Source organism: Ranitomeya imitator, chromosome 2 (assembly GCF_032444005.1).
Source record: "Ranitomeya imitator isolate aRanImi1 chromosome 2, aRanImi1.pri, whole genome shotgun sequence".
Classification (NCBI taxonomy): domain Eukaryota; kingdom Metazoa; phylum Chordata; class Amphibia; order Anura; family Dendrobatidae; genus Ranitomeya; species Ranitomeya imitator.
Window position 1 is genome coordinate 453,896,819 of NC_091283.1, and position 20,459 is coordinate 453,917,277.

At 47.5% G+C, this 20,459-nt stretch overlaps 1 protein-coding gene across 9 annotated transcripts in view; it reads left to right on the top strand.

Annotated features, from left to right (window-relative positions):
• Window positions 1-10,679: 10,679 nt before the first annotated feature.
• Window positions 10,680-20,459, top strand: part of KCNQ2 (potassium voltage-gated channel subfamily Q member 2) — a 127,410-nt gene continuing 117,630 nt past the window's right edge. For 4 of the 9 annotated variants that reach the window (XM_069751123.1, XM_069751127.1, XM_069751124.1 and 1 more), the window contains exon 1: window positions 10,771-11,270. In XM_069751123.1, coding sequence (XP_069607224.1) covers window positions 10,969-11,270 — 302 coding nt within the window. In that variant the 5' untranslated portion in view covers window positions 10,771-10,968. Of the gene's footprint in view, window positions 11,271-20,459 lie in introns of all 9 variants that reach the window. The other 5 variants (XM_069751129.1, XM_069751121.1, XM_069751125.1 and 2 more) reach the window with 3 other exon arrangements.

The window sequence follows — 20,459 nt, forward strand, 5'->3', positions numbered from 1 at the left end:
ATGCTAGGTGAAATCCCAAGAAACAATGAAAACCCTATATTAAGGGTCACCAATCTAACCCAAGAAGAGGTGCGAAACCGGCTAAATAAGATTAAAATAGATAAATCTCCGGGTCCGGATGGCATACACCCACGAGTACTAAGAGAACTAAGTAATGTAATAGATAAACCATTATTTGTTATTTTTAGGGACTCTATAGCGACAGGGTCTGTTCCGCAGGACTGGCGCATAGCAAATGTGGTGCCAATATTCAAAAAGGGCTCTAAAAGTGAACCTGGAAATTATAGGCCAGTAAGTCTAACCTCTATTGTTGGTAAAATATTTGAAGGGTTTCTGAGGGATGTTATTCTGGATTATCTCAATGAGAATAACTGTTTAACTCCATATCAGCATGGGTTTATGAGAAATCGCTCCTGTCAAACCAATCTAATCAGTTTTTATGAAGAGGTAAGCTATAGGCTGGACCACGGTGAGTCATTGGACGTGGTATATCTCGATTTTTCCAAAGCGTTTGATACCGTGCCGCACAAGAGGTTGGTACACAAAATGAGAATGCTTGGTCTGGGGGAAAATGTGTGTAAATGGGTTAGTAACTGGCTTAGTGATAGAAAGCAGAGGGTGGTTATAAATGGTATAGTCTCTAACTGGGTCGCTGTGACCAGTGGGGTACCGCAGGGGTCAGTATTGGGACCTGTTCTCTTCAACATATTCATTAATGATCTGGTAGAAGGTTTACACAGTAAAATATCGATATTTGCAGATGATACAAAACTATGTAAAGCAGTTAATACAAGAGAAGATAGTATTCTGCTACAGATGGATCTGGATAAGTTGGAAACTTGGGCTGAAAGGTGGCAGATGAGGTTTAACAATGATAAATGTAAGGTTATACACATGGGAAGAGGGAATCAATATCACCATTACACACTGAACGGGAAACCACTGGGTAAATCTGACAGGGAGAAGGACTTGGGGATCCTAGTTAATGATAAACTTACCTGGAGCAGCCAGTGCCAGGCAGCAGCTGCCAAGGCAAACAGGATCATGGGGTGCATTAAAAGAGGTCTGGATACACATGATGAGAGCATTATACTGCCTCTGTACAAATCCCTAGTTAGACCGCACATGGAGTACTGTGTCCAGTTTTGGGCACCGGTGCTCAGGAAGGATATAATGGAACTAGAGAGAGTACAAATGAGGGCAACAAAATTAATAAAGGGGATGGGAGAACTACAATACCCAGATAGATTAGCGAAATTAGGATTATTTAGTCTAGAAAAAAGACGAGTGAGGGGCGATCTAATAACCATGTATAAGTATATAAGGGGACAATACAAATATCTCGCTGAGGATCTGTTTATACCAAGGAAGGTGACGGGCACAAGGGGGCATTCTTTGCGTCTGGAGGAGAGAAGGTTTTTCCACCAACATAGAAGAGGATTCTTTACTGTTAGGGCAGTGAGAATCTGGAATTGCTTGCCTGAGGAGGTGGTGATGGCGAACTCAGTCGAGGGGTTCAAGAGAGGCCTGGATGTCTTCCTGGAGCAGAACAATATTGTATCATACAATTATTAGGTTCTGTAGAAGGACGTAGATCTGGGTATTTATTATAATGGAATATAGGCTGAACTGGATGGACAAATGTCTTTTTTCGGCCTTACTAACTATGTTACTATGTTACTATGTTACATGGTGCTCAAAATCCTACACACTGAGGCTATGTGCACACGTAGAATGGGCTACTGCGGATTTTTCCTCAGCAGATTTGCTAAATCCACATTGGAAAACCGTTGCGGTTTTTAATGCGGATTTATTGCGGATTCTACTGCGGATTCCGCTGCGGTTTTCCATCTGCAGTTTTCTATTGGAGCAGATGGAAAACTGCTGCGGATTCCGCACAAAGAATTGACATGCTGCAGAAAATAATCCGCTGCGTTTCCGCACGGCTTTTTCCGCGCGGCTTTTTCCGCAGCATGGGCAAAGCGTTTTTGTTTTCCCTTAAGTTTACATTGTACTGTAAACTCATGGGAAACTGCTGCGGATCCGCAGCTGCGGAAACGCTGCGGATCCACAGCAAAATCTGCATCGCGTGCACATAGCCTGATTCTTCAATTACCCTGTTGTATTCAAGTAATCAGAGTTTTTACCAACTGCACCTGAGCTAAGATGGCCTACGAGAGAGGGTATGTCTCAGTGTTTGGGCAAACATCAATTTTTTCTGTGTCCTCTTTCAGTTTTATGAAGGGGTAATAGTGTCGTAGTGCTACATAAAGCAATACAGCTGTATAGTGCCTAAGAAAAGCCGCCATTTTCTACTTACATAATGCAGCTGTGAGCAGGTAGAGGGATGCAGTGATGGACAGGAGGCAGAACAAGAGTTAACAGGTTTATTAACAATGGGATTGCTCCACGCAGGGAGGTGATGGGTAAACAGGGATTTGGCAGGAGGAAATGGCCCTGTATACGGGCAGGTTATAGTAACAATGGCAATAGATAAAGCAACTGTTCACGAAAGGTTAAACTTATCAGTCAGATGGCTTCTAACTTAGAAGGCTACTTTTACACTTGCGCCGCTACGCGTCCGTCGCTAAGCGTCGGGCTGACGTACCGACGCACGTTGTGAAATTTGTGCACGACGTGGCAGTGGATGCAGTTTTTCAACGCATCCGCTACTCATTCTGACGTCCGGGGAGGAGGGGGCGGAGTTCCGGCCACGCATGCGCGGTAGAAAATGGTGGCTGCGACGTACAAAAAAACGTTCCCTTGAACGTTTTTTCGTGACGACGGTCCGCCAAAACACGACGGATCCGTTGCACGACAGACGCGACGTGTGGCCATCCATTGCTAATGCAAGTCTATGGGCAAAAAACGCATCCTGTGGGCACATTTGCAGGATCCGTTTTTTGCCCAAAACGATGGATTGTGACGGATTAGAAAAAACGCTAGTGTGAAAGTAGCCTCAGCTGCAGAGTCCTAGTGCCCAACAGAGGCGCCTTCGCAACCGGCGCGTGATGATCTCGGAGTAGTCCTGAAGAAGTTGCAGATTCGGCTCCTAATGGTGGCGTCGAGTCCTTGCTGTCTCCAGCATGATCCTGAGTCTGGATTCACCGTGAGGAGTGAAGAATAGTCAATGATGCTGCCCGTACATGGTTCAGCTTGGCAGAACACTACGGGTGAGGTGGGACACAGTTCTATGCAAGTCATCCTGTCTGTCTCAGGCGGCATGCACGCAGCAAAAAATGGCCAGGAGCGTCTGGCACTTTCAGATGCAGGAGCAAGCGGGCACAATGCAGGTCTCTGCTCACAGTCACTGTACTTGACAGTCGGGGGTCTATTGCGCAGGCCTGCGCTGTCACGTTGCTCAAAGGATTGAGCACCAACCTTTCCCTGATGCGCATGCTGTATTCCCACCAAGTCTCCTCCACTCTTCCCGCGTACAGCCCCTTTTATATCAGACGTGCCTCCTATTGAACAGTGCAAAGGTGAGTCCAGGTAACAGTGCAAAGGTGAGTGTTGTGAATTCTGTGGCAGAGCTCCCTCCTGTGGTCACAAGTGGTACTTCGGCTGATTCTCTCTATGAGCTTCCGTTGGTGGAGGAGAGTGGTACTGCGGCTTCTGAGTTTCCTTCCGCAGGTGATGTGGTGAAGTCGTTAGGTGCTGCTCTATTTAACTCCACCTAGTGCTTTGATCCTGGCCTCCAGTCAATGTTCTAGTATAGGACTTGCTTCCTCCTGGATCGTTCCTGTGGCCTGCTGCTCTGCATAGCTAAGTTCCGCTTTTGTTATTTTTGTTTGCTGTTTTTTTCTGTCCAGCTTGCTTGTTTGGTTTTTCTTGCTTGCTGGAAGCTCTGGGACGCAGAGGGTGTACCTCCGTGCCGTTAGTCGGTACGGAGGGTCTTTTTGCCCCCTTTGCGTGGTTATTTGTAGGGTTTTGTGTTGACCGCAAAGTTACCTTTCCTATCCTCGCTCTGTTCAGAAAGTCGGGCCTCACTTTGCTAAATCTATTTCATCTCTACGTTTGTCTTTTCATCTTATCTCACAGTCATTATATGTGGGGGGCTGCCTTTTCCTTTGGGGTATTTCTCTGAGGCAAGGTAGGCTTATTTTCTATCTTCAGGCTAGCTAGTTTCTCAGGCTGTGCCGAGTTGCATATGGAGCGTTAGGCGCAATCCACGGCTGCTTCTAGTGTGGTTGGAGAGGATTAGGGATTGCGGTCAGCAGAGTTCCCACGTCTCAGAGCTCGTTCTATGTTTTTGGGTTATTGTCAGGTCACTGTATGTGCTCTGACTTCTATGTCCATTGTGGTGCTGAATTGCCTGATCATAACAGGTGAGTCCAGGTTAGAAAGCTTTCCCCCGAGCAACAATGGTGACAGCCCTGACAGTTTCAGAAAGGTACCCCCGGTCCATCTTCTTACACTGCCATACCATGCTCAGGTCGTACCACAGCTACATGTATTAGAAGATGACTATTGCAGTGTCATCCGATTTTCTCATATGTGGAGAAATTAAGAAACAAAATTCTCCACCGCCTCCATTCTGACAATCCGGAAAAATTGGACCACTCTCAGATGTCATTCGTGTGTCGTCCGATTTTTTTCACGGACCCATAGACTTGCAGTGCTGATTTTGGATAAAAATTGGACATGTCTCTGATATTCTCTGCAGAACACATGGTCCGAGGATAAAAATGGACGTATGAATGGCCCCGTAGACTATCACAGGTAGCACTCGTAAGTGAAAATCGCACATCTGAATGAGTCCTGACTCCCTTTAAAAGCAGAAGGGGGTCCTGTTGTTATTCAGCTGGAGAATCAAAGTCAGCATTACTGCCCTGCCGATACAGCAGGATATGTCGCCCTGCAAATAATGTGGAGAAGTGTTACTGTCACATGGATAAAACTGCACGGCTTCACTGTATTAAAGGACTGTAAGCACGTAGGGACATAGATTTGCAGCAATGGGCGGTGTGAGGGACAAGGGAGAATCCATTTTGGATTTTAAATTCAGGACATCTCCTTCCACTCCTGAAATGTGCCCCCACCCTTGGGATTACACAGGCTCATTGTTATCTTTTAATTAAAAAAGCTAGGACAAGTTATTTGAAGCTGTTAACACAAGGGTGTGAACTCTTCTGCAGCTATAGCAACCTGGACCTCTTTGTGTGACTAAGTACATGGTACAACTATTCACAGCAGACTGAGGTATGGAATCTGGAAAATGACCTATAATAACAGAATGCAATATCTCTAAGATAAGGCAAGCACATATTCCGAATCGGCGTTCCTTTCCCCACATGCACATATTGGTTAGCCACTTGTAGCACTCTGGATTCTGGAGTTATAAAGCATAGCTAGCAGTAATTACATTCGGTTAGTCATATTTAGTCTCCATGCGCAGATAAAGTCCAGTGGCGGTACAACCAACCCATTCAGAGCTTCGTGCACAAAGTTATGGGCCAGCCATAGTTCTAGGCAGAAAATCATATTCTCAGATATGGGAGGAGAGGCTGCACCACCCAGGGGTGGGAGCATATGTGTGAGGTAGGACCCTAGGAGATATAAGGCAGCCTCTTATTTTGAACTGTGTTTTTCTGATGACCGGAGGATACGTTTGCTGACGCAGCTCGGAAAGCCTGTAACTAAGATTTGGACCTGTGATCTATCATCGCCTCCCTGTGGTCACATGCTACATTACACGGTAATTGCAACCTAGCTATACACTATCCTTGTCCTACAGTCCTGACTGTATATACAGGTCCTTCTCAAAAAATTAGCATATAGTGTTAAATTTCATTATTTACCATAATGTAATGATTACAATTAAACTTTCATATATTATAGATTCATTATCCACCAACTGAAATTTGTCAGGTCTTTTATTGTTTTAATACTGATGATTTTGGCATACAACTCCTGATAACCCAAAAAACCTGTCTCAATAAATTAGCATATCAAGAAAAGGTTCTCTAAACGACCTATTACCCTAATCTTCTGAATCAACTAATTAACTCTAAACACATGCAAAAGATACCTGAGGCTTTTATAAACTCCCTGCCTGGTTCATTACTCAAAACCCCCATCATGGGTAAGACTAGCGACCTGACAGATGTCAAGAAGGCCATCATTGACACCCTCAAGCAAGAGGGTAAGACCCAGAAAGAAATTTCTCAACAAATAGGCTGTTCCCAGAGTGCTGTATCAAGGCACCTCAATGGTAAGTCTGTTGGAAGGAAACAATGTGGCAGAAAACGCTGTACAACGAGAAGAGGAGACCGGACCCTGAGGAAGATTGTGGAGAAGGACCGATTCCAGACCTTGGGGAACCTGAGGAAGCAGTGGACTGAGTCTGGTGTGGAAACATCCAGAGCCACCGTGCACAGGCGTGTGCAGGAAATGGGCTACAGGTGCCGCATTCCCCAGGTAAAGCCACTTTTGAGCTACAGAGAAGCAGCACTGGACTGTTGCTAAGTGGTCCCAAGTACTTTTTTCTGATGAAAGCAAATTTTGCATGTCATTCGGAAATCAAGGTGCCAGAGTCTGGAGGAAGACTGGGGAGAAGGAAATGCCAAAATGCCTGAAGTCCAGTGTCAAGTACCCACAGTCAGTGATGGTGTGGGGTGCCATGTCAGCTGCTGGTGTTGGTCCACTGTGTTTCATCAAGGGCAGGGTCAATGCAGCTAGCTATCAGGAGATTTTGGAGCACTTCATGCTTCCATCGGCTGAAATGCTTTATGGAGATGAAGATTTCATTTTTCAGCACGACCTGGCACCTGCTCACAGTGCCAAAACCACTGGTAAATGGTTTACTGACCATGGTATTACTGTGCTCAATTGGCCTGCCAACTCTCCTGACCTGAACCCCATAGAGAATCTGTGGGATATTGTGAAGAGAAAGTTGAGAGACGCAAGACCCAACACTCTGGATGAGCTTAAGGCCGCTATTGAAGCATCCTGGGCCTCCATAACATCTCAGCAGTGTCACAGGCTGATTGCCTCCATGCCACGCCGCATTGAAGCAGTCATTTCTGCCAAAGGATTCCCGACCAAGTATTGAGTGCATAACTGAACATTATTATTTGATGGTTTTTTTGTTTGTTATTAAAAAACACTTTTATTTGATTGGATGGGTGAAATATGCTAATTTATTGAGACAGGTTTTTTGGGTTATCAGGAGTTGTATGCCAAAATCATCAGTATTAAAACAATAAAAGACCTGACAAATTTCAGTTGGTGGATAATGAATCTATAATATATGAAAGTTTAATTGTAATCATTACATTATGGTAAATAATGAAATTTAACACTATATGCTAATTTTTTGAGAAGGACCTGTATTTGCTCTTGTATGAAAAGCTGTATTTTCTAGTGCGCCTCCTCAGCGATTAAATATAAAATTAATCTTGGGCTGCTCTTTTATCTTGATCCACGAATCCCCACGTCTGAACGCTCAGTTGGTTATATTATACGCTACCGCAGGGTTGGTTCCTGACCAGATATAAGCCTGCTGTCGGACGGGGCTTATTTTAAATGAGGCACTGGTGGCAGAATACCGTACTATTTTAGTGAGAAGCTCTGGCAGTGACAACCGGGAGGTTTAGACATATATCCCCAGACTGGACTGGTGATATATATAAATCCCCCCTCACTGGGAGCACCTCACTAACTCGTACCTATAAGGGAAGCCTTTCTGGCGAGTATTTCCCCTTGGTGCAGTTCCCTGACTGACCTGAGGCAAGTGGTGGTGCCAGAGAGCCGATCTCTGCTGGGTCCTTCTCTCCGCTCCCCCAGAGGGTGATAGACAGCTAGCAGCAATGGGGAAGTGGGTGATGGAGAGCTAACAGCAATAGAGGTGACTGACAGCTAGCAGCGATGGGGGTGATGGACAGCTAGCAGTAATGGGGGGTGATGGACAGCTAGCAGCAATGGAGGTGACTGACAGCTAGCAGCAATGAGGGTGACTGACAGCAGCAATGGGGGGGTGATGGACAGCTAGCAGCAATGGGGGTAACTGACAGCTAGCAGCAATGGGAGGGTGAATGACAGCTAGCAGCAATGGGAGGGTGACTGACAGCAAGCAGCATTGGGGGTGACTGGCAGCTAATAGCAATGGGGGTGACTGACAGCTAGCAGCAATAGAGGGTGATGGACAGCTAGCAGTAATGGTGGTGACTGACAGCTAGCAGCAATGGGAGAGCGACTGACAGCTGGCAGCAATGGGAGGGTGACTGACAGCTAGCAGCAATGGGGGGGTGATGAAGAGCTAGCAGCAATGGGAGGGTGAATTACAGCTAGCAGCAATGGAGGTGACTGACAGCTAACAACAATGGGGGTGACTGACAGCTAGCAGCAATGGAGGTGACTGACAGCTAGCAGCAATGGGGGTGACTGACAGCTAGCAGCAATGGGAGAGCGACTGACAGCTGGCAGCAATGGGAGGGTGACTGACAGCAAGCAGCATTGGGGGTGACTGACAGCTAATAGCAATGGGGGTGACTGACAGCTAGCAGCAATAGAGGGTGATGGACAGCTAGCAGTAATGGTGGTGACTGACAGCTAGCAGCAATGGGAGAGCGACTGACAGCTGGCAGCAATGGGAGGGTGACTGACAGCTAGCAGCAATGGGGGGGTGATGAAGAGCTAGCAGCAATGGGAGGGTGAATTACAGCTAGCAGCAATGGAGGTGACTGACAGCTAACAACAATGGGGGTGACTGACAGCTAGCAGCAATGGAGGTGACTGACAGCTAGCAGCAATGGGGGTGACTGAGAGCAAGCAGCAATGGGGGTGATGAGGAGCTAGCAGCAATGGGAGGGTGAATGACAGCTAGCAGCATTGGGGGTGACTGACAGCTAGCAGCAATGGGGGTGATGAAGAGCTAGCAGCAATGGGGTGAGTGACAGCAGCAATGTGGGGTGACTTACAGCTAGCAGCAGTGCGGGGTGATGGAGAGCTAGTAGCAATGGGTGTGACTGACAGCTAGCAGCAATGGGAGGATGACTGACAGCTAGCAGCAATGGAGGGTGACTGACAGCAGCAATTATTATTATACATAGCGCCATTTATTCCATGGCACTTTCGGTGACTGGCAGCTAGCAGCAATGGGGGGTGATGGACAGCTTCCATCTACAGAACATGAATGACATATAGCGGGTGATTGACAGCTGGAAGTCACAGTAGATGACTGACAGCTTGCAGATATAATTGACACTGACACTGAGGATGACAGAGAGTTTACATACTTATAGGATGACTAACAGCTAGCAGATTAATGGGATCATTGACAGCTTGCAGATATAGGGGAAGATTGACAGCCACAGGGAATGATAGTATGCAGTTATATGGGATGACTGACAGCTAGCAGTAATGGGGGGTGATGGACAGCTAGCAGCAATGGGGGTGATGGAGAGCTAGCAGTAATGAGGGGTAATGGACAGCTAGCAGTAATGGGGGGTGACTGACAGCTAGCAGCAATGGGGGTGATGGAGAGCTAGCAGTAATGGGGGTAATGAACAGCTAGCAGTAATGGGCATGATGGACAGCTAACAGCAATGGGGGTGATGGAGAGCTAGCAGTAATGGGGGTGATGGACAGCTAACAGCAATGGGAGTGATGGAGTGCTAGCAGCAATGGGGTGACTGACAGCTAGCAGCAATGGGGGTGATGGAGAGCTAGCAGTAATGGGGGATGATGGACAGCTAGCAGTAATGGGGGATGATGGACAGCTAGCAGTAATGGGGGAGGATGGACAGCTAGCAGTAATGGGAGGTGACTGACAGCTAGCAGCAATGGGGGTCATGGAGAGCTAGCAGTAATGGGGGGTAATGGACAGCTAGCAGCAATTGGGATGATGGAGAGATAGCAGCAATGGGCATGATGGACAGCTAACAGCAATGGGAGTGATGGAGAGATAGCAGCAATGGGGGGTGACTGACAGCTAGCAGCAATGGCAATGGGGGTGATGGAGAGCTAGCAGCAATGGGGTGACTGACAGCTAGCAGCAATGGTGGGTGACTGACAGCTAGCAGCAATGGGGTGACTGACAGCTAGCAGCAATGGTGGGTGACTGACAGCTAGCAGCAATGGGGTGACTGACAGCTAGCAGCAATGGGGAGTGACTGACAGCTAGCAGCAATGGGGTGACTGACAGCTAGCAGCAATGGGGAGTGACTGACAGCTAGCAGCAATGGGGTGACTGACAGCTAGCAGCAATGGGGAGTGACTGACAGCTAGCAGCAATGGTGGGTGACTGACAGCTAGCAGCAATGGGGTGACTGACAGCTAGCAGCAATGGTGGGTGACTGACAGCTAGCAGCAATGGCGGGTGATGAGGAGCTAGCAGCAATGGGGTGACTGACAGCTAGCAGCAATGGTGGGTGATGGACATCTAGCAGCAATGGGGGTGATGGACAGCTTCCATCTACAGAACATGAATGATAGTGGGTGATTGACAGCTGGCAGATATAATTGACACTGACATTGTGGATGACAGACTTTACAGACTTGCAGGATGCCTAACAGCTAGCAGGTATAGGGGATGATTGGCAGTTTGCTAGCAGATTAATGTGATGATTGACCGCTTGTAGTTAGAGAGGTTCTGCAGCAGTTGCAGCCCTGGTTGTGACCCTAGCAGTGTGCTTCTAGCACTGGGGTGGGGTTCCATGACTGAGAGGCTCCTCCCTGTAGTAATAAATAACGCAGCCCTGTGTGTGGTGTGCAGTCTGCACTGGAGCCGGTACAAGGGGTTAATGAGGGAGGTGAGGGGCCGCCCGTGTAGGAGGAGCCGGGCTCCGGAGAGCGGATTGCGGAGATTCCGTGTTCATCACTGAGCCATCGGCAGCAGCACTGGTCATAGCCCCCCACCTTCCCCATATAGCAGGGATATGAGCCCCCCACCTGGAGAGACCCCCTCGGTCTGCCCCCCATTCAGCATGGAGCCCCGGTGAGACCCCCAAGTCCTATTCATTGACCATGGTGCAGAAATCCCGCAATGGGGGGGTCTACCCCGGCCCTACCGGGGAGAAGAAGCTAAAGGTGGGCTTCGTGGGTCTGGACCCGGGGGCCCCGGAGTGCAGCAGGGACGGAGCTCTGCTGATAGACGGCTCCGACCACAACCCGAAGAGGAGCAGCATCCTCAGCAGCAAGAGCCGCTCAGCAGTGCCCGGGACCGGGAAGCCCCCGAAACGCAACGCCTTCTACCGCAAGCTGCAGAATTTCCTGTACAATGTGCTGGAGAGACCCCGGGGCTGGACCTTCATATACCATGCCTATGTGTGAGTACCCGCCAGGGCGCTGGGTCCACTACATTAATGGGGTACACACAGAGAGGGGCGCTGGGTCCACTACATTAATGGGGTACACACAGAGAGGGGCACTGGGTCTGCTACATTAATGGGGTACACACAGAGAGGGGCGCTGGGTCCACTACATTAATGGGGTACACACAGAGAGGGGCACTGGGTCTGCTACATTAATGGGGTACACACAGAGAGGGGCACTGGGTGCACTACATTAATGGGGTACACACAGAGAGGGGCACTGGGTCTGCTACATTAATGGGGTACACACAGAGAGGGGCACTGGGTGCACTACATTAATGGGGTACACACAGAGAGGGGCACTGGGTCTGCTACATTAATGGGGTACACACAGAGAGGGGCACTGGGTGCACTACATTAATGGGGTACACACAGAGAGGGGCACTGGGTCTGCTACATTAATGAGGTACACACAGAGAGGGGCACTGGGTCCACTAACTTAATGGGGTACACACAGAGAGGGGCACTGGGTCTGCTACATTAATGGGGTACACACAGAGAGGGGCGCTGGGTCCACTACATTAATGGGGTACACACAGAGAGGGGCACTGGGTCTGCTACATTAATGGGGTACACACAGAGAGGGGCACTGGGTGCACTACATTAATGGGGTACACACAGAGAGGGGCACTGGGTCTGCTACATTAATGAGGTACACACAGAGAGGGGCGCTGGGTCCACTAACTTAATGGGGTACACACAGAGAGGGGCACTGGGTCTGCTACATTAATGGGGTACACACAGAGAGGGGCGCTGGGTCCACTACATTAATGGGGTACACACAGAGAGGGGCACTGGGTCTGCTACATTAATGAGGTACACACAGAGAGGGGCACTGGGTCCACTAACTTAATGGGGTACACACAGAGAGGGGCACTGGGTCTGCTACATTAATGGGGTACACACAGAGAGGGGCGCTGGGTCCACTACATTAATGGGGTACACACAGAGAGGGGCACTGGGTCTGCTACATTAATGGGGTACACACAGAGAGGGGCACTGGGTGCACTACATTAATGGGGTACACACAGAGAGGGGCACTGGGTCTGCTACATTAATGGGGTACACACAGAGGGGCACTGGGTGCACTACATTAATGGGGTACACACAGAGGGGCACTGGGTGCACTACATTAATGGGGTACACACAGAGAGGGGCACTGGGTCCGCTACATTAATGGGGTACACACAGAGAGGGGCACTGGGTCCGCTAACTTAATGGGGTACACACAGAGGGGCACTGGGTCCGCTACATTAATGGGGTACACACAGAGAGGGGCACTGGGTCCGCTACGTTAATGGGGTACACACAGAGAGGGGTGCTGGGTCCACTACATTAATGGGGTACACACAGAGAGGGGCACTGGGTCCACTACATTAATGAGGTACACACAGAGAGGGGCACTGGGTCCACTACATTAATGAGGTACACACAGAGAGGGGCACTGGGTCTGCTACATTAATGGGGTACACACAGTCAGGGGCACTGGGTCCACTACATTAATGGGGTACACACAGCCAGGGGCACTAGGTCCACTACATTAATGGGGTACACAGAGAGGGGCACTGGGTCCACTACATTAATGGGGTACACACAGCCAGGGGCACTGGGTCCACTACATTAATGGGGTACACACAGAGAGGGTCACTGGGTCCACTACATTAATGGGGTACACACAGAGAAGGGCACTGGGTCCACTACATTAATGAGGTACACACAGTCAGGGGCGCAGGGGTCCAATACATTAATGGGGTACACACAGAGAGGGGCAAAGGAGTCCAGTACGTTAATGGGGTACACAGACGGGCGCAGGAGTCCAATACATTAATGGGGTACACACAGCCGGGGCGCAGGAGTCCAATACATTAATTGGGTACACACAGCCAGGGGCGCAGGAGTCCAATACATTAATGGGGTACACACAGCCTGGGGCGCAGGAGTTCAATACATTAATGGGGTACGCACAGCCGGGGCGCAGGAGTCCAATACATTAATGGGGTACACACAGCCAGGGGCGCAGGAGTCCAGTACATTAATGGGGTACACACAGCCAGGGTCGCAGGATTCCAATACATTAATGGGGTACACACAGCCAGGGGCACTGGGTCCAGTACATTAATGGGGTACACACAACCAGGAGCGCAGGGGTCCAATACATTAATGGGGTACACACAGAGAGTGTCAAAGGAGTCCAGTACATCAATGGAGTACACACAGCCAGGGGCGCAGGGTCCAATACATTATTGGGTAGTACTCAGCCAGGGCGTAGGAGTCCAATACATTAATGGGGTACAGACAGCCAGGGACAAAGAGGTCTAGTACATTAATGGGGTACACAAAGAGAGTGGCAGAGGGGTCCTATACCATATTGGGGTACACACAGCCAGGGGCACAGCCTGGGGTCCAGTACATCAGCAGGGAAAACACAGTAAGGGGCACAGGGATCCAATACATCAATGGGGTACGTGTAGCAAGAGGCACAGAGGTCCAAAACAACAGTGGGGAACACGGTAAGGGGAACGGGGTCCAATTCATCAGTGGGGTATACACGGGGGTCCAATACATCAGTAATGTACACACAGTACACCCTGCCAGGGGCACAGGGGTCCAGTACATCATTGGGTAGCACACAGAAAAGTAAACGGGTCCAGTACAACAGTGGGGAGCACACAGCAAGGGGCACAGAGGTCTAGTATATCTTTGGGGAACACACAGTAAGGGCTACAGGGGTCCAGTACATCAGTGGGGTACACACACTTTGTGTCAGAGGTATCCAGTACATCATTGGGTAACACACACTTTGTGGCACAGAGGACCAATACATCAGTGGGGAACACACAGTAAGGCTATGTGCACACGTTGCAGATTATTTGCGGTTTTTTAGCGTTTTTGCACTATAAGGGTATGTGCACACGATGCAGATTTAGTGCAGAATTGGTGAATAACTGCAGCAGATTTTTCTGCTGCAGAAACGCTGCAGAACTGCACTGTGATTTACAGTACAATGTAAATCAATGTGAAAAGAAAAAAGCTGTGCACATGGTGCAGAAAAATCTGCGCAGAAACGCTGCAGATTTCAAAGAAGTGCACGTCGCTTCTTTTGTGCAGTTCTGCAGCGTTTCTGCAGCAGATTTTTCTGCACCATGTGCACAGCTTTTTTCTTTTCACATTGATTTACATTGTACTGAACAGAAACTGCACAGAATCTGCACAGAATCTGCACAGAAACTGCACAGAAACTGCACAGAAACTGCACAGAAACTGCATAGAAACTGCGCAGAAACTGCATAGAAACTGCATCAAATCTGCAGATGCAGATTTAGTGCAGAAAATTCTGCACCACATTTCCTACGTGTGCACATAGCCTAAAACGCTATAAAACCGCAAATAATCTGCATACATTAAGCATCCTATCATTTTTATGAAAAACGCATTGCGGAAAAATAATGAACCTGCTCATTAATTTTGCGTTTTTTTTTTGCGGTTTTCCCACTGTCTAATGCATTGGGAAATGTCCGGAAAAAAACGCGCAAAAACCGCATGCGGATTTCATGCAGAAATCTGGCAGAAATGTCCGAATTTTCTGCATGAATTCCTGAACGTGTGCACATAGCCTAAGGGGCACAGGGGTCCAGTACATCAGTGGGGTACACACACTTTGTGTCAGGTGTCCAGTACATCATTGGGTAACACACACTTTGTGGCACAGAGGACCAATACATCAGTGGGGAACGCACAGTAAGGGGCACAGGGGTCCAGTACATCATTGGGTAACACACACTTTGTGGCACAGGGGACCAATACATCAGTGGGGAACACACAGTAAGGGGCACAGGGGTCCAGTACATCAGTGGCGTACACACACTTTGTGGCACAGGGGTCCAGTACATCATTGGGTAGCACACAGAAAAGATAACAGGGGTCCAGTACAGCAGTGGGGAGCACACAGCAAGGGGCACATTTTATGGAGATGAATTGGTGTACACTTATGAATTCAGAAAGTATGTCAAATAGGAAAGCCAACTCCATAGTGGGGTACAGTAACAATCACAGACCTATGTTACTTTGGCTTTAAAGTTGAAAACCCCAATTATAAGACAATTATGAAAGGGAAGAAAATATAGGGCTAGCAAAATTGGAAAATTGGTGTACAACTCTATTGGCACATGAGTGGTAGACTCAGCAGTGGTGGGGGGCTTAGATGTAAGTGTGGTCTTCTAAGAGTGATGTCTGATTTTTGGGGTGTATTGGACCACAGGGCTTTTCACGATATCCCAGGAAATCTGGCTACCAAATTTTGGGTTCAGTATTAAAATCATAGGGCCTGTCAAGTTCAAAGAAAGACTCTGAGATAGAGGGTGGCCTATTTGGTGGTGTAAAACACTTTTGTAGAAACATTTGGCACCAGATGTTCATACTGAACACCAGAACAGATCGAAGCCTGTGGAAACTGGGGTTCAGTTGATGACAAGATCAGAATGTTGTGAGGTCCTGTAGATTCCTGCCCAGCCCATATCTCCATAAACCTTACAGTTTACAGATACCGGAGTCTGTCCAGAACATATGACAGGTACTATAAAGGTCTTATTGTTGGCTCATGGTGTCCTCCATGAAGCCTTTTATATTAGTAGATATCAAACTGTTGTACAGAACACATAACATGTATGAGAAGGGAGGCATTATCTTCTATTTCCTCGCTACTGTATATTTCCAACCTAAACATGCTGATATTCACTTGTTTATTATGCGCGATGGAACCTTGAGGATCAAGCCAGTGACCACTGATGGTCAGGTGTCATCGTAGAAGAAGCATTACATGAATGTAACCTATCATGGGAGTTAATAACTGAAGGGAGGTTGGGATACCATTACATTGTTCATAGCTTTGAACCTTATAGTGAGGTGATCACCCAGATTGAGGGTGTTGTCCTTCATGACTTCTCTGAGCTTTGTCTCCATTTGGATATGTGTCTGCCCATAATCTGTCTTTAGCTCATGTTCAATTAAGGTTTTTTCTTTATTAGAAGATTTAACCCACTCTGTGCTGGTATGAAGGTTTCTTTTCTTCCATTATTTCATATTGAGCCCCCTTTGACTTTTTCCATTATCCTACATAGCTAGAAATATTGAGTTTCTGATTTTTGGGGTAAACTATAGCTGTTTTTCTATCTTCCATTTTAATTAGTTTAATTTAGTTTCATTCCTTATCTATCATCTATATGCATCTTGGCTACCACACCCCAACAATGCCTTCCTCAAGTTGGATAGCACAATTCTTTGTCCATTCTTACAGTCCGAAATCCATTGTGAGCCTGTTTTCTTCAGAAATCCTCTGCCTGCAACATCTTAAGACGTCCATGTAACGTTTCTTCTATCATATTTGGACATACAATGGTTGCTTCTTGCTGTGACTTAAGCCTAAGGCTTTCATAAGACTCTTGAGCAGTAGAGGGAGAGTATAGGAGGCAATATTGTCTGTGAATTTGGTCCATCCCACAATTTGTAGACACAAAAGGGGGGAACGTTCCATTGAAAACATCCACAACGTCACAGCTGGATCTCATGTGTGCCGAGAAAGCTGAAGACATTTTCTAGTGTGGAGAATACATTCAGCATCTGTCCTGACGGGGAATCATGTGGGGCCTTAGCCGTCTCCCTGTTCATCAGCCAGTACATGATAGAACATTCCTTGGCTTGGAATGACCACAAGATTCTTCTCCCTAGGGGATTTCTTTAGCTGAAGATCAGCTTTACGTGGTGGGGTTTTCATAGAACAGAACGCCACATTAGACCCAAATTTCCAAGCACTAATCAATGTAGTTCATTGCGGAGCACCAGGTGGTGTGAAACAGCTCAGGAAGGTGCGAGTTCCTGACTCTCTCATAGACATGAGCTTGTAATTTATTCAGTGAAGAACAAAAAGAGAACTGTTGACCTAGAAAATACGAACATTATTTTTAATATTTCTTTTTACTTACCGTAATTTGGTAAAATATTGTAAAAATGGAATAATGCAGAATAAGGCAATTTAGCCAAAATGAGGACCCATGACGATTATCTATAGGTCCATGGTGGCGAAACTATTTTTGGCTCTTGTATGGACATGGGTATCTCCAGGGGTTTCAATTGGTAAAAGTTCACATACATATTACTGTATACTAACCTGTTGATATCGTTAGGTTCAGCCTATGGTCTAATGACTGCTGACCCTTTTGTTCTCCCAGATAAGTAGCCAGCAGAGAAGTCCTTCAGCAGCTCTCTGTAGAGAACACAGAAATGATCGGCGAAACCATTGTATGTCTGACAGCTACCTAAGATGTATTAGGGGCTTAAGGTGGAAGATAGGACTGCCACCGATCACTAGCACAGATGGGTCCTAACTCTACTTTAAGAATCTTTAGATTGAGGATTTCTTGATCTCAAAGCTAACGTTGATGGGTTAGCTGTAGAGACATTGTACCTAATGCTGACTTTCTCAATTTCAGTATGAACTTTTAGCCAAAAAGTCTTTACATCCTCAAGCATTAACCTTGAAACCAAGGCCATGTATACCAAAGTAGTGGCATCTGTGAATACTACAGAGCTAGTGAAGTTGGGTGACTCCGCTCAGGTTGGACCCATGCCACTTGTCTAGCATCTTAATTAAAAACGAAAGTAAGCAATGAGGGTCATTCTGCACCAAGGATTAAAAAGGAGTATAGCTAGGTTGTGATAGCATGTGACTTTATGACACGAAGCTAGAAGATAAGTATAGCTAGAAAGGGTGCAGAGGTAGCAGTACCACCTAAGTCCTGGTGCCTGAGGGGCTCAAAAGCTATTATCCTACTTAAGGACAAACCCTTATTATAGATCCATGGTAGGTGGTGACACTGGAGCTTTTCCAGTGAGTCTCAGGAGCTTCATGCTACATCTCTGAGGGCAAATATGTATAGGGGATTATGGTGGTGGAAACATGGTGATGGAATCTATCTTAAGGAAAGTTATAGTTTTGATCTTTTTTCTCTGTAGCCTGTAATTCTCTGCAAAAGGCCAGAATGCCTACTTGGTCAAGTGTGTAGCTGTGTATTGATGAAACAAATATTCATGTTTCCACTATAAAGTAGGGTACAAAGATTTTTTTTTTATTGTCTGTAGCAGCAGGATCCTCAGTAAATGATGAAATGTGATTGTAAAGTGTCACCTACGTCACATGTACAAGGTAACAAGCTTTAGCTGAAATGACTAGGGTCCTGAGTTTTGTGCTACTGTTCTTAGGCTACGTTCACATTAGAGTTTCCCGACGCAGCGTCGGGAAACGCTGCGGCGACGCATGCGTCATGCGCCCCTATATTTAACATGGGGGGGCGCATGGACATGCGTTGTGCTGCGTTTTGCGACGCATGCGTTTTTTTTGCCGCAAGCGTAGGGCGCAGAGGACACAGCAAGTTGCATTTTTTTTGCGTCCTTTTTTCGGCAAAAAAGGACGCATGCGTCGCAAAACGCAGCGTTTTAGCGTGTGTTTTGTTGCGTTTTTGTTTGCGTTGTGTGGTGCGTCGCCGACGCAGCCCCGCAGATGGGTTATGCGCGTTGACTAAGCCCACAAGATCTAGACTGTGAGGTGAGTAGGCACCATGATGTGGTCTCCATCTTCTGTTTTGGATCCTTACCTTTAACATATTGAAGGGTACATCCCAATCATGGGGTGGAAAGTGGGAATCTTTCCATTAAGAGCCCTCATCAGTTGCAACCAATGGGAAAGCCAATCTTGTCGGTGTGCCCATTGTGTCCATTCTGTTCAGTGGCCACATTTTGGTCCACCAGCAAATAAATATTGGGATGACATTAGTCATTTTGGAAAAATAAGGCAGCTGTCACTCAGTGGGTTCCTACAGGCGGCAGCAAATTTTACCAAAATGTCATATTCTGTGAGATAAGTACCAGATGTGGCGCTGCATGTTAGGTTGGCGTCAACTACGATTCTAGCAGCGGATAATGGGTTCCTTATGATGTATCATGGTCGAATTAATAGGTCACGGTCTCTGTGTTGTCCTTAGATCCAGGGATATTGTTCCTTTGTATTCAGGTATAGCCTGGAACATGGCCGCGTTCCCTGTGTGTAAAGGTACCGTCACACTAAACGATATCGCTAGCGATCCGTGACGTTGCAGCGTCCTGGATAGCGATACCGTTCAGTTTGACACACAGCAGCGATCAGAATCCTGCTGTGCCATCGTTGGTCGCTGCAGAAAGTCCAGCACTTTATTTGGTCGTTGGACTCCCTGCAGACATTGCTGAATCGGCGTGTGTGACGCCGATTCAGCGATGTCTTCACTGGTAACCAGGGTAAACATCGGGTTACTAAGCGCAGGGCCGCGCTTAGTAACCCGATGTTTACCCTGGTTACCAGCGTAAAAGTAAAAAAAAAACAAACACTACATACTTACCTTCCGCTGTCTGTCCCTCGGCGCTCTGCTTCTCTCACACAGACAGCTCTCCAGCGACCAACGATGCCGGTAACCAGGGTAAACATCGGGTTACTAAGCGCAGGGCCGCGCTTAGTAACCCGATGTTTACCCTGGTTACCATCCTAAAAGTAAAAAAAACAAACGCTTCATACTTACCTTCCGCTGCCTGTCCTCGGCGCTGTGCTTTCCTGCACTGACTGTGAGCACAGCGGCCGGAAAGCAGAGCGGTGACGTCACCGCTCTGCCTTCCGGCCGCTGGGCTTACACAGGGCAGAGAAGCAGAGCGCCGAGGGACAGACAGCAGAAGGTAAGTATGTAGTGTTTTTTTTTTTTTTACTTTTACGCTGGTAACCAGGGTAAACATCAGGTTACTAAGCGCGGCCCGATGTTTACCCTGGTTACCAGTGAAGACATCGCTGAATCGGTGTCACACACGCCGATTCAGCGATGTCTGCAGGGAGTTCAGCGACCAAATACAGTGCTGGACTTTCTGCAGCGACCAACGACATCACAGCAGGATTCTGATCGCTGCTGTGTGTCAAACTGAACGATATCGCTAGCCAGGACGCTGCAACGTCACGGATCGCTAGCGATATCGTTTAGTGTGACGGTACCTTAAGGAGTCATGTATCGATTTGTTGGATCGTTTGACTGACTGAATGGCAGGTTGCATCCTCCATGTGGCATCTTTACCAATTGG